Source organism: Salmo trutta, chromosome 9 (genome assembly GCF_901001165.1).
Source record: "Salmo trutta chromosome 9, fSalTru1.1, whole genome shotgun sequence".
Lineage (NCBI taxonomy): Eukaryota > Metazoa > Chordata > Actinopteri > Salmoniformes > Salmonidae > Salmo > Salmo trutta.
The window spans coordinates 15,038,456-15,051,069 of record NC_042965.1 but is presented as its reverse complement, the minus strand read 5'-3'; the positions used below and the strand labels follow the sequence as shown (position 1 = coordinate 15,051,069).

The 12,614-nt window shown below is 42.4% G+C and overlaps 1 protein-coding gene across 1 annotated transcript; it reads right to left on the bottom strand.

The window, feature by feature from the left end:
- Positions 1–1,192: 1,192 nt before the first annotated feature.
- Positions 1,193–11,048, bottom strand: LOC115200010 (glutathione hydrolase 1 proenzyme). Its single transcript, XM_029762646.1, has 12 exons — positions 10,298–11,048; positions 10,041–10,171; positions 9,864–9,953; positions 9,317–9,509; positions 8,133–8,293; positions 7,838–7,987; positions 6,967–7,103; positions 5,003–5,190; positions 4,621–4,751; positions 4,361–4,473; positions 4,109–4,222; positions 1,193–3,980 (listed from the first exon to the last, which is right to left on the bottom strand). The coding sequence occupies exons 1-12, from the start codon at positions 10,471–10,473 to the stop codon at positions 3,831–3,833; spliced, it is 1,734 nt and encodes a 577-aa protein (XP_029618506.1). The 5' UTR covers positions 10,474–11,048; the 3' UTR covers positions 1,193–3,830.
- Positions 11,049–12,614: the final 1,566 nt, after the last annotated feature.

The window sequence follows — 12,614 nt, the reverse complement described above, 5'->3', positions numbered from 1 at the left end:
CACAGCTGTTGGCGAAAGAGTGCAGCCTGGTTAGGCCTCCCCACAATTTTAACATTTATTTGCAGTAACAACAGTTCCAACAAACGTAGGTGTTTCCCTCAGAACTGTGCAGGATCCAGAGGCCTCGATATGGAAACCTAAATGCCGCCACACCACCTCTGAGTAGCACCCACATAGTATTTGAATTTCAGCATACATACCGTTATACAACAGTTTATCCTTTATTCAGGACCAGAGAGATCTGATTCTTTAGAGGTAGTCATAGCCTCTGTTGTAGGATGTCATTAGAATAGATCTGGGCTATAGAGATAGAGGACTTGTCTTTGCATCTGCAATTATAGCATCTGTGACGGTATGGGCAGCTCCATTGAGGATCTCTTCATTTGTAAATAGTACATTTTCTTCATGATAGGCTAAACCCTCCTGATGACCCGGTTGGACATGACTCCAACAGGAGGGATCAGCCAATGAATTTGGAAGTCCCACCCAGTTGACACATTAAAATGGTGGAAGTCTTCAATGACACTGCCCATGCTAATTTTGCCCTTTGGCCACTATCATTCTCTATGATATGTACTTGTATTTTGTAATTTATCATCATGTTCTTCAAAGTCCCAGTGGTGGGATCCCATCATAGGTCAAATATAAATATCCAGAGATATCTAGCATAGAGGATCGCTTAGAGAATGAGGAATGGTTTAATGTTTCTCAGCTGTCGGAGTTACAACGATATGATGAGTGAGAGTAATATCAAATCAGAGCCGGGCAGAAGATGAGTATGTTTTAGAGAGAGCATTGTGATTTTTCTTCAACTGGAAGCATGCCAATGGAATTCATCATTTTAGCGAAGGAAAAGATTTCCCAGAGATATGCGCACATCAATGTAGTAGTCCTGAGATGATTTGAAATGATATCTTTGTGTGTGTGTAACATGACAATCTGTGCACATTGTTTTTGTTAGTCTGGTGTAGATTTATGCGACCTGTGAGAGTGATAATGTTTTTATTGGGTTAAGTTATTCAGCATACTCAGTCAGTGCCAGTCATGAGCGCCATTACATTATCTCTTCATAATGGCATTGATCCAAGATCAGGTCTTATGAAATATTTGGATATTTTCAATATCCTGAATTGCCCTTTGGTTTGTATACAGAAGTAGCTTAGCCTAATAGCATTTAAAACATGACCTAACATTGGTATGAAAACACTGAAGTTTTATTACTGAAACAAAGCATTGACACGGTGACATAGCCCTGAGCCTTCAAATATTACACTCTGGGTCTCTAAGCATTTGAGGTACAAAGCAGAACCAATTTAGTTGAAAGCCAATGTAATATTTAACATTTGAGTGGGCTGGTTTTTGAGAATGTTCTGCATGTCCCTCTTACATGAAAAAAGCATTGTCATCATTACTTGAGCCTTTCTGGTTGACGTCAACAGCTTACATTAGACAAAACGAAAGTATGTTCCATTGCCCTGTCAGTCTTAACTTTACCATGTAGGTTTGTTCCAGATGTTTATTGGTATGTTTGCACAAGAAGTACTCCAAGACCGTGTGTGGGGTCTGAAATACGCTACATGTCACTTCGCTCTATAAACAAATACAGTAGATAATGGGCCTCCATGGGACAGGAGACGGGACAGAGACTGTCTGTGTAAATACACACAGACTCACACTGCATCATTCACTCTGCTCTTGTGTGCATGTGTTTATATATCTAGAGCGAGATGGAGAGGGTGAGCTGCAGCCGTGGGATGTCTTTTCATCAGACAACACTAGATGGGGCATGTGCCTAGTGACGCTGAATGTCCTCTGAACCAGTGGCCTGCCCTGTATGTGAGCACTGTGCATCAACACTGACACTATACTCTGTTCAGGCCTGTTCTGTCAAGAGTATCACATTAGTCGGGGGAATGGGATATGTTCTATTAGCACAGTTAGATGAGCTGTATCAAAGGATTGAAATACCCTTGCTTTGCTATTTTTGTATGTAATATACAGCTTCATTAGCCATCATTTCCCATCTGCCCACAGGCTGAGTGCTGTCTGAATGAATATGGATCTTCAGAGAGTAGAGAGTATGCAGATAGTGTCTCAGGCCACATTCAATAGGGCCAACCGGGTTGTAGCCTAGACAACAGGATACTACCATAGATGGACTTTAGTTGGCAGTCACTTCTCTGTGCACTTACTCAGCAGCTACAGGTAACTGCCAAAATAAAGGAAACATCAACATAAAGTGTCTTAATAAAGGAGAAGAGCACACTTTGATAGAGAGGAAGTATTTAGCCTGAGTCGGCTATGTAGCCTCCTATGCATCACTGGTCCATGGAAGCAATTGCTTCAGTGAATAATCAATTTGGAGGCTTTTGTAAAAGCCACAGCTGGCGCCAAATGCCACATCTTGCTAAAATTTGTCAGAAGGAAGCTGCTGTGTATTTTGTTCTTCAGACTATTGAAGGAGGTCGAGCCCAATTTTTAGGTTGTAGGTGTAAAATTGTACTTCAGTCAGTTGTTTAGACATCATGTAGCTGTTATTCATCTATTGTGTACATTTTTCATCAGTTCTTTGGTTACAGGTATCGATGCAGAGAAATAAGCCTCTAAGAATATTGGGAACAGGGTGACTAATGTAAAATATATCTTACTTTAAACATTTTAATAACAAGCATGGCATGAGAACAATGCATGTTTAAAAATATATATATGCAAATGTAAAATACACTATACATTCACTGTACTGCTATGGTCTTACTCCATATTAAACATTAACAATTGATGTGTTTTTCTCAACATTCTGCATCACAAAAAAATATAAAAATACCATTTGAATAGTTAAATGGCAGCCATATTTGAGCCCTTGTTAACAATAGGCCCCCATGGGCAACGGTCAGAGTTGAGATGAAATCAGAAAAACAGAAATCACAGTTTTCAGTTAACAGATCAGAATATGCTTCCTCATGAAAGGAAAAATGTAGCTACCTGTGACCAACATCTTCATAAGGCAGATGGTAGACCTGTAGCCTGGTTGCCAGATCTGTTGGTGATTTAGCCAACCCATAAAACACCAACAGATATAGCAACCTGACCAGTTAAGACCTGAGGTTAAGGCCTGAGGTTAAAACATACAGACCATTTTTCCTTGATGGAGAGATAAAACAGTCATTTCTCTACATTTGATTTGTTCAATGGACAGACAAACTACTTTGACAACCTTCCATATTGGTGTTCATATTCTCCCCTAAAACATTGCTTTCCTTAAATCTCAGATAAATGGCTCTTTTTCTGTCAAACAGAATGATCGCTCATCATCACAGAGTAATTTGACTAATATGTTGGCTAAAATTTCCTAGGCAAACTATTTCATAATGTATAACAGAAGATTCATGGCGTCCATAAAGTTCTAGCCCATTGGTATTTACATCCAGCAGGAATCTAAAGTTGCAGTCCAGCTTTCTGCTACCCCACTGCATTGCATTAATAAACTTCCATCTTCAGGATAATCGATAATGATGATCTCTTGATACAGCTAGGATAAAAAAAATGCCACTTTCAGAGTTGCAACCTCACTTCTTTTTCAAAACACAAAAATAAATAATGAATAATGCTGAAATAAAAGCAGAAATGCCGCCGATTATTTTGTGTGAAGGGAGGAGGTATTGATGTGGAGTAAAGTCATTTTCCATGTCTTGAAATGAATCTCAGCTGAAGAGAGTGGCTGTGTAACCTTGAGGAGGCATTGTTTGCGTGTCTTTCCATATACTTAGCTCTATCCCTGCCTCTTTATGGAGGTACACTCCAGGTTTGGGAAGGAAGGGGTGAGGTAAGACTCAGTAGCCCGCTGGATAGCCCCCTTTCCTGGGGTCGGACTCGGCACAGAGCCGCTCCCCCTGTCTCACCACCGCCTGAACCACTGAATCATTCATACTCCGGGGCCTGGTTCTTACATGGTTCTTCTTTTCCAGGCCATCTAATACACTCTTTTACACAAACACACACATACATAAACACAGAAATAAACACACACACACACAGATTCAAGTCCATAGTTGAAACCAATTTTTATAATTCAACAATTTACGATGCAATATTGTTCAGAATTACCCACCTTTTCAAAGCCGTCCTCCGCTACAGTCGTATTTGGTTTGAGTTGATTGTGAATTCGAGGTAGTGTCACAGCTTTTTTGAGGTCGTAGTCAAAGAACAAGGTATTCAGAATCACCTATGTAAATGGGAAAAGGAATCTTCTTGTACTCTGATTCATCACAATATCACTATGTAAGGATAGATGGATATCATGTGTTAGTATGGGCTATATCTGTTTTAGAGAGGACATTTATGTGTATGGATGAAAACTTACTAGGGCAGTTGCTGTGATGATCTTTGTTCCACCAGAGGCTCCCACCACCATTTTCACTCTATTGTCTTTGTCAGAGATAATAGTTGGGCACATAGAAGAGAGAGGCCTTTTACCTAAAAATGAGAGAGAGACAAATCTTCAGACCAAAAGGTATTCTCAGAAAACAAACCAGCCAAGGATCAAGCTGGAGCCATGTGTAAATTGAGAACTTTCAGTAGCCTACCAGAATTAAGGATATTGATTTCAGTTCCTATTCTCACCAGGCTGGATTAAGTTGTTAGGAGATGTAGGGATTCCAAAGCCGTTGTTGATGTACGGAGGAGAGCTGAAGTCATCCATCTCATTATTGAAAATGATGCCAGTTGATTGGGACATGACTTTGGAGCCAAAACTGAAGATAAGAATGATTGTTAAGTAGTTAGAGTTAAGTAATTATAGGAGTTAAGTAACCTATACATGTTATTTTTGGGTTAAATGCAAATAGAAGATTCTTAGTAAAACCATCGGCAACAAAGTTTGTTTAGAGTGCACATGTATACTATATTAAGGATCTGTCTCTGGATATCTATAATCTACCCTGTAGCATTATGTATTCATCAGTCCTATTGTCTCAGAGGAGGTCTTGCCTTGTAGGACTCTTACTATAGATTGATTGTGCTGGTGGCAGCCACAGCACTTCCATCCTCAGCTATGACGGACAGGTGTGCTGTCCCATGATTGTCTGGGACAAAATAATCTGGCTCGTAGTAGCTGTCGGGATGAGTGGTGTCATCTGTGATCTTGCTCCTGATCCCGTCAGCAAAGTAGTCTGAGGTCATGTTGTGGATGAGCTGGAGAGAAGATAAAATCATCAAATAGGAATTCAATTAGTTTCTCCTGGCAATGTTGAACAGCAGTCAACAGCATATGATTATAGAGCATGTTCAGTAAACAACTACAAACTATTTTTATTTTAAAGTCAAATACAGTGCATTCGGAAAGTATTCAGACCCCTTCCCTTTTTCCACATTTTGTTACATTACAGCCTTATTAAAAAAGAAAATCCTCATCAATCTACACACAACACCCCATAATGACAAAGCGATAACAGATTTTAAGAAATGTTTGCAAATGTATAAAAAATTAAATGTACATACACTAAGTATTCAGACCCTTTGCTATGAGACTCAAAATTGAGATCAGGTACATCCTGTTTCCATTGATCATCCTTGAGATGTTTCTACAACTTGATTGGAGTCCACCTGTGGTAAATTCAATTGATTGGACATGATTTGGAAAGGCACACGCCAGTCTATATAAGGTCCCACAGTTGACAGTCACAGCAAAAACCAAGCCATGAGGTCAAAGGAATTGTATGTGGAGCTCCGAGACAGGATTGTGTCAAGGCACAGATCTGGGGAAGGATACCAAAACATTTCTGCAGCATTGAAGGTCCCCAAGAACACAGTGGCCTCCATCAAGTTTGGAACCACCAAGACTCTTCCTAGAGCTGGCCGCCCGGCCAAACTGACCAATCGGCGGAGAAGGCCCTTGATCGTAAAAGTGACCAAGAACCCGATGGTCACTCTGACAGAGCTCCTGAGTTCCTCTGTGGAGATGGGAGAACCTTCCAGAAGGACAACCATCTCTGCAGCACTCCACCAATCAGGCCTTTACTGTAGAGTGGCCAGATGGAAGCCACTCCTCAATAAAAGGCGCATGACACCCTGCTTGGAGTTTGCCAAAAGGCACCTAAAGGACTCTGAGACCATGAGAAACAAGATTCTCTGGTCTGGTGAAACCAAGATTGAACTCTTTGGCCTAAATGCCAAGCGTCACGTCTGGAGAAAGTGTGGCACCATCCCTACGTTGTATCATGGTGGCGGCAACATCATGCTGTGGGGATGTTTTTCAGCGGCAGGGACTGGGAGACTAGTCAGGACTGAGGGAAAGATGAATGGAGAAAAGTACAGAGAGATCCTTAATAAAAACCTGCTCTAGAACACTCAGGACCTCAGACTGGGGTGAAGGTTCACCTTCCAGCAGGACAACGACCCTAAGCACACAGCCAAGACAATCCAAGAGTGGCTTCAGGACAAGTTTCTGAATGTCCTTGAGTGGCTCAACCAGAGATCGGACTTGAACCCAATCAAACATCTCTGGAGAGACCTGAAAATAGCTGTACAGCAATGCTCCCCATCCAACCTGACAGAGCCTGAGAGGATATCCAGAGAAGAATGTGAGAAACTCCCCAATACAGGTGTGCCTAGCTTGTAGCGTCATACCCAAGAAGACTCAAGGCTGTAATCACTGCCAAAGGTGCTTCAACAAAGTACTGCGTTAAGGTTCTGAATACTTATGTAAATGTGATATTCCAGTTTTTTATTTGTAATACATTTTATTTTTAATACATTTACAAAACATTCTAAAAACCTGTTTTTGCTTTGTCATTATGGGGTAATATGTGTAGATTGAGGGGGGGACGACAATTTAATTAATTGTAGAATTAGGCTGTTAGGTAACAAAATGTGGAAAAGTCAAGAGGTCTGAATACTTTCCGAATGCACTGTGTATATATATTTGTGAATGAAACTTTGTATTTGAAAGCTGTGTATCAGGGTTCTCACATCAGTGATATTGAGATATCGTGGATCCCCTAGTTTGCTCCTCTTGGCATAAGCAAACCGGAAAGCCTCCACGATGCGGTGATACGTCAGAGTCTTTTTCTCGGCCGTTGAAACACTTGAGCAAGTGAAGTTATACCCTGTTGAAAAAACACACAAAAAATGTTGATCTAATACACAGGTGAGTAAACTTTTTGACTCTAAGGCCACATCGTGGGATTTCAAAATTCAACGGATGGCCGCACTGATTTTTTGCCTATCGATTTGTTCGTCAAAATGAATTTGTGGGCAGAAAAAAAGGAGTTATTTGAAAATGTATCGGTCCATTATCATTATCCCCCCAAAAAGCTTACAAAATCCCTCACGGGCCACATTTAATCGATCTAATATGTCAGCCCAAAAAAAGAACTGTGTTCATTTATCAAAGATACAGTTTTAATGTAATTCGATGTTTCCATCACAGGGTCATTTCCGTCTGATTCCGTCCTTGTTTTTGCACAAACACTAGCAGCTATGGTTGATGTCAAGATGTAGAGGACTAGTGCAGTTTAGTTCATTTCCAGTGAGATAATGTCCAGAGAGCTTACAGTGAATCTCTCTTGAGATGACAAACTGGGAGGCCTGAACTGTTTGTTTACAGGCAATTAGTGGTGGATGATGATGCCTTCTGTGTCTAAAGCACGACTAATGATCTTCTCCATGACCACACTCTCTGCATCTGGTGGATTAGCTGTAGCTGGATTCATGTAGAGGGGCGGTGGTGGTGATGGAGGGGGCGGAAACACTGTCCAAGGTGGTACAGTGGAAGGAAACCTGACATCCTCTGGTCCGCATGGCTGAGTTCAGACTCAGAGTTATCTAGGCTGCTGCTCACCGTCCACTATGTTGAGTATAAGTGCCAGGACTGGGCCGCTGGAGGGGGCGTCTGGGACGTGCATGGTGTACTCGCCCACGGTCAGCTTCAGTGGGTTCTCATTCAACACAGGCCTGTAGTCCAACAGGTCCTCCAGGGTGATAATCCCACCTGAAAAGTGAAAATAATAACTGCTGATGAAGCACATCGACAAACTGCCTATCAGATCTGTCTTGCCTTATCATTATCATAGTGTGTACAGCAAGAATGATGAGCTTTAATAGAATATTATAATGCACAAGAAATAGAGAAAGACCTGCTGCTTGGATGTCATCAACAATTGTCTGTGCCATTGTCCCATTGTAAAAAACATCAGGTCCTTCCTCCGCTATCCTCCTGTAGGTGTCTGCTAGTTTGGGAAATTTAATGATATCATTTTCCTTCAGGATCTTTTTCTGGGAGTCACAGAACACTTCACTGGAATACAAAAACAGGAGCAGAAAATGTATCAGGAGTTATTCAAACAAATCTGTAGAGTAAAAGGACCAGCATTCCCATGGCATTGTCATCATAGGTTTTACAGCGGCCAATCAAATCATCAATGGTCATAATAAATCACAGAGGAAGCCATGCATTTTGGACATCAATGTAATCACATTTTATTGGTTGCAATATGTCAATGTGGTACTTTGTGATAAAATCCAACTAATAATCCAATTACAGTACTTTATTGAGCAGAGATGGACTCAGTCGGGGTCTGAACTTAATGTTGAGAGTTAGAATAGTAGATCACACAAGGTGCAATTTCGAAATGTTGTTGTACATCAGCAGTTTTTATCTTGTTATGTCAGTCACTCAATTAGCCTGTCAGCTGAACATTTTGTTGATTGGTAAATTAGTCTAGCCAGCTTTCTAAATGTGTAGTAATCATGGTCAAATTACCGACCAGGGGACCCCATTGATTTTCTTATTCACTGTCACTCAGATATCATATTCAAAACTGAAAAAACAATTCTCCACCCTATGGCAAAATTTGTAGAATTTCAGGAAATGAGCTGTAAAACGGCAGCACCCCCTCAATGCCCCATGGCAAAATGTGTAGAATTGCAGGAAATTAACTCTAAAACTCTAAAATGTTCTGCTCGCAAGGTGGGGGGCCACCCAACAAAATATCACTTAGGGCCCCCATAAGGTTAGGGCCGACACTGACTGCATGTGTGGGTATGGATGTTGGTACACAGACCCGCGAGCCACTGCGACCCCTCATGATGAGTTCAGATTTTTTGTGGCCCCCACCCCCATCAAAGTTGCCCATCCCTGTTATAGAACATTTAATTTACACTATCATTAAAGGGTAGCTATTATCAACCATCCATATCACTTAAGTCTATCTTTGTCAATATTATTAGATTTGTAGACATGGTTGTAGTGGTAATATAGCAATTACAGAATCATTTTTGTTCCATATTTGTTTTCTTTGATCTCCTGTCCTATCCTCACCACATACTGGCATCTCCTTGAATAGCGTCCTTGTTGCTGGCGATGGCCTTGGCTAGGGCATTGCCTATACGGAAACCTATGCATGCCAACTTAATGCTTGGCTCAAACAGCTCCTTCCATGGCAGCCTGCCGTGTCTCCTGTGTGCCATCTCGTAACCACGGATCTCCCCTGGAATGGCTATAGACAATCCACCTGTTATGCAAAGAAGTCTTTACTACATTTTGCACAAAGTTGGAACCCTGCCCAGAAAGGATTTAAAATGCGTATCAGTCCATTTCCTCATTTTGACAGGTCAAACTGTTGCCCCCTTGGCAATGCATATGATGCAGAAGGTTAGAGCTAATTTTCCTTAGAATGATGGAAGATCAGGGAAGAGGCTGCCAGAAGGTTCAAACACAGTGTTATCTTCTCTCTATCCCTACCTCACTGTAATACATGACAGCTACGATATTACTATTCAACTGTTATCTCAGGATGGTTTGAACTACAGAACCTGCCTAGCCTACCCTGTACCTGACGTACATTCCAGAACAGTAAAAATGGTACCTTTCTGAGAAAGCTTGGTGTCATTGCCAAACATGTCTTCCGTCGCGTTCATGGGTGCTGTCTCCCTCGCGTCAATGGTTTCTACCTTCCCTGTCGAGCAGTGATACAAAATACAGACAAATGGATGTGTTTGTTAGCCTTTTTAATTTGTGGTGTCTTGAGGACACACTGACTCACCTGTGGAAGCATTGTAGATGTTGAAGAAGAGACCCCCTCCAATGCCCATGCTGTGAGCGTTCAGGAGGCCAACACACAGCAGGGCGGCGATAGATGCATCCACCGCTGAGCCGTTCCTCTTCAGGATGTCCCTAGGTACGCACACACACACACTTAATGCTCCTTGTAGAGCTTAATCGTGTCCTGTCATTTGACTAAGTGTGTACCATGAATCATTGAATCAAAGGGAATTAGTTGGCTAGTGTTACGTTACTTACCTCCCCACCTCAGAGCATATCCCAGCATCTGTAGCCACGGCAGCTTTTGAGTAGAAATGGACTGAGGGTGAGATGGGGTTCTTGTTTTCCACGCACACCCACACGAGCACTCCTACTGCAGCCACCAGGGCAGCGAGGGCAGCTACCAGGCCAGCCACCAGGGACTTCCTGCTCATGTTCCTGCCCAGGGGAACCAACACACCAACACATCTTACAGTTAGACAGGAGCTTTACAGATACTGTATTTTCCTGATTTAATTTATTATACAGTTAGAAGTAGTAGGCTTTTTTAGCATGCAGTCAGTCTTAGTGCTGTGTCTGCCTGATCAAACACTGTCAAAGGAACCTGCGAAGCGCCATGGGCATTGTATCTTAATGTCATCACTATCCTCCCAATGCAGAGGTCACCCATGGAGCATGCTGTGGGTTGTCAATCATATACATGTGACTCAAATCTAAACTGTCAGAGGCTGTCCCTTGAGTTCCCTGCATGTGTCCCTTAATGTTTTCTGTGAGTTACAAAATGATACGGAGGTGGTGGTGTCTGTTTGACAAGCTCCATTAAACTTTCAACTCAAGCATAATAAAACACAAACTCCTGGTAGATAATAGTGGTATCCTACTACCTGGGATTGAGGGTGAGTGAGCAGGGAGCAAAGAGCTGACTATAAGAGTCTAAAAATGTAAATGTGTGAAGTCCTTGTGATTGTACGTTTGTCAAGCTGAACCTCGGCAAGACGGAGCTGCTCTTCCTCCCGGGGAAGGACTGCCCGTTCCATGATCTCGCCATCCCGGTTGACAACTCCATTGTGTCCTCCTCCCAGAGTGCTAAGAGCCTTGGCGTGACCCTGGACCCCTGTTTTGAGACAGGTGCATGATAATGGTCCATTCTAAATCAAAACAAATTTCACACATATTTTTTTGTATATGTAAAGACAAGATTAAATCAAGAATAGTGTGATGGGTTACAGTATTAGCCTATCACTTGTGAATTATATATTATCACTTGTGAATGATGCCCAGCTTAAGGCAAGAAACACCACATGCTTTGTTTTTTTTACTTTTTCAAATCAAAGTCACACAACTCATGTAGTCTAGCCCATAGGCCTATATGTTTTGATTAGGTTTGTATCACAACTACAGTGGCCAAATAACTTCTTAAAATTAAGCACATACAAAGCCCTCCCTCGCCCTCCTTTTGGGAAATCTGACCATGACTCCATTTTTGTTGCTCCCAGCCTATAGAGAGAAACTTAAACAGGAAATGCCCGTGCTCAGGTCTGTTCAACACTGGTCCGACCAATCTGATTCCACGCTTCAAGATTGCTTCAATCACGTGGACTGGGATATGTTCCGGATAGCATCGAACAACAACATTGATGTATACGCTGATTCGGCTAGCGAGTTTATTAGCAAGTGCATCGGTGATGTTGTACCCACGGAGACAATTAAAACCTTCCCCAACCAGAAACCGTGGATTGATGTCAGCATTCACGCAAATCTGAAAGCGCGAACCACTGCTTTTAATCAGGGCAAGGTGACCGGAAACATGACCGAATACAAATAGTGTAGCTATTCCCTCCGCAAGGCAATCAAACAAGCTAGAGACAAAGCAGAGTCGCAATTCAATGGCTCAGACACGAGAGGTATGTGGCAGGGTCTACAGTCAATCACGGACTACAAAAAGAAAACCAGCCCCGTCGCGGACCCCGATGTCTTGCTCCCAGACAAACGAAACAACTTCTTTGCTTGCTTTGAGGACAATACAGTGCCACCAACACGGCCCGCTACCAAAACCTGCGGGCTCTCCTTCACCGCAGCCAACGTGAGTGAAACATTTAAACGCGTTAACCCTCGCAAGGCTGTTTTAACCCCCAGACGGTATCCCTAGACGCGTCCTCAGAGCATGCGCAGACCAGCTGGCTGGTGTGTTTACAGACATATTCAATCAATCCCTATCCCAGTCTGCTGTTCCCACATGCTTCAAGATGGCCACCATTGTTCCTGTTCCCAAGAAAGCTAAGGTAACTGAGGTAAACGACTATCGCCCTGTAGCACTCACTTCCGTCATCATGAAGTGCTTTGAGAGGCTAGTCAAGGATCATATCCACTCCACCCTGCCTGACACCCTAGACCCACTTCAATTTGCTTACCGCCCCAATAGGTCCACAGACGACGAAATCGCAGTCACACTGCACACTGTCCTAACCCATCTGGACAAGAGGAATACCTATGTAAGAATGCTGTTCATCAGCTCAGCATTTAACATCATAGTACCCTCCAAACTCGTCATCAAGCTCGAGACCCTGGGTCTCGA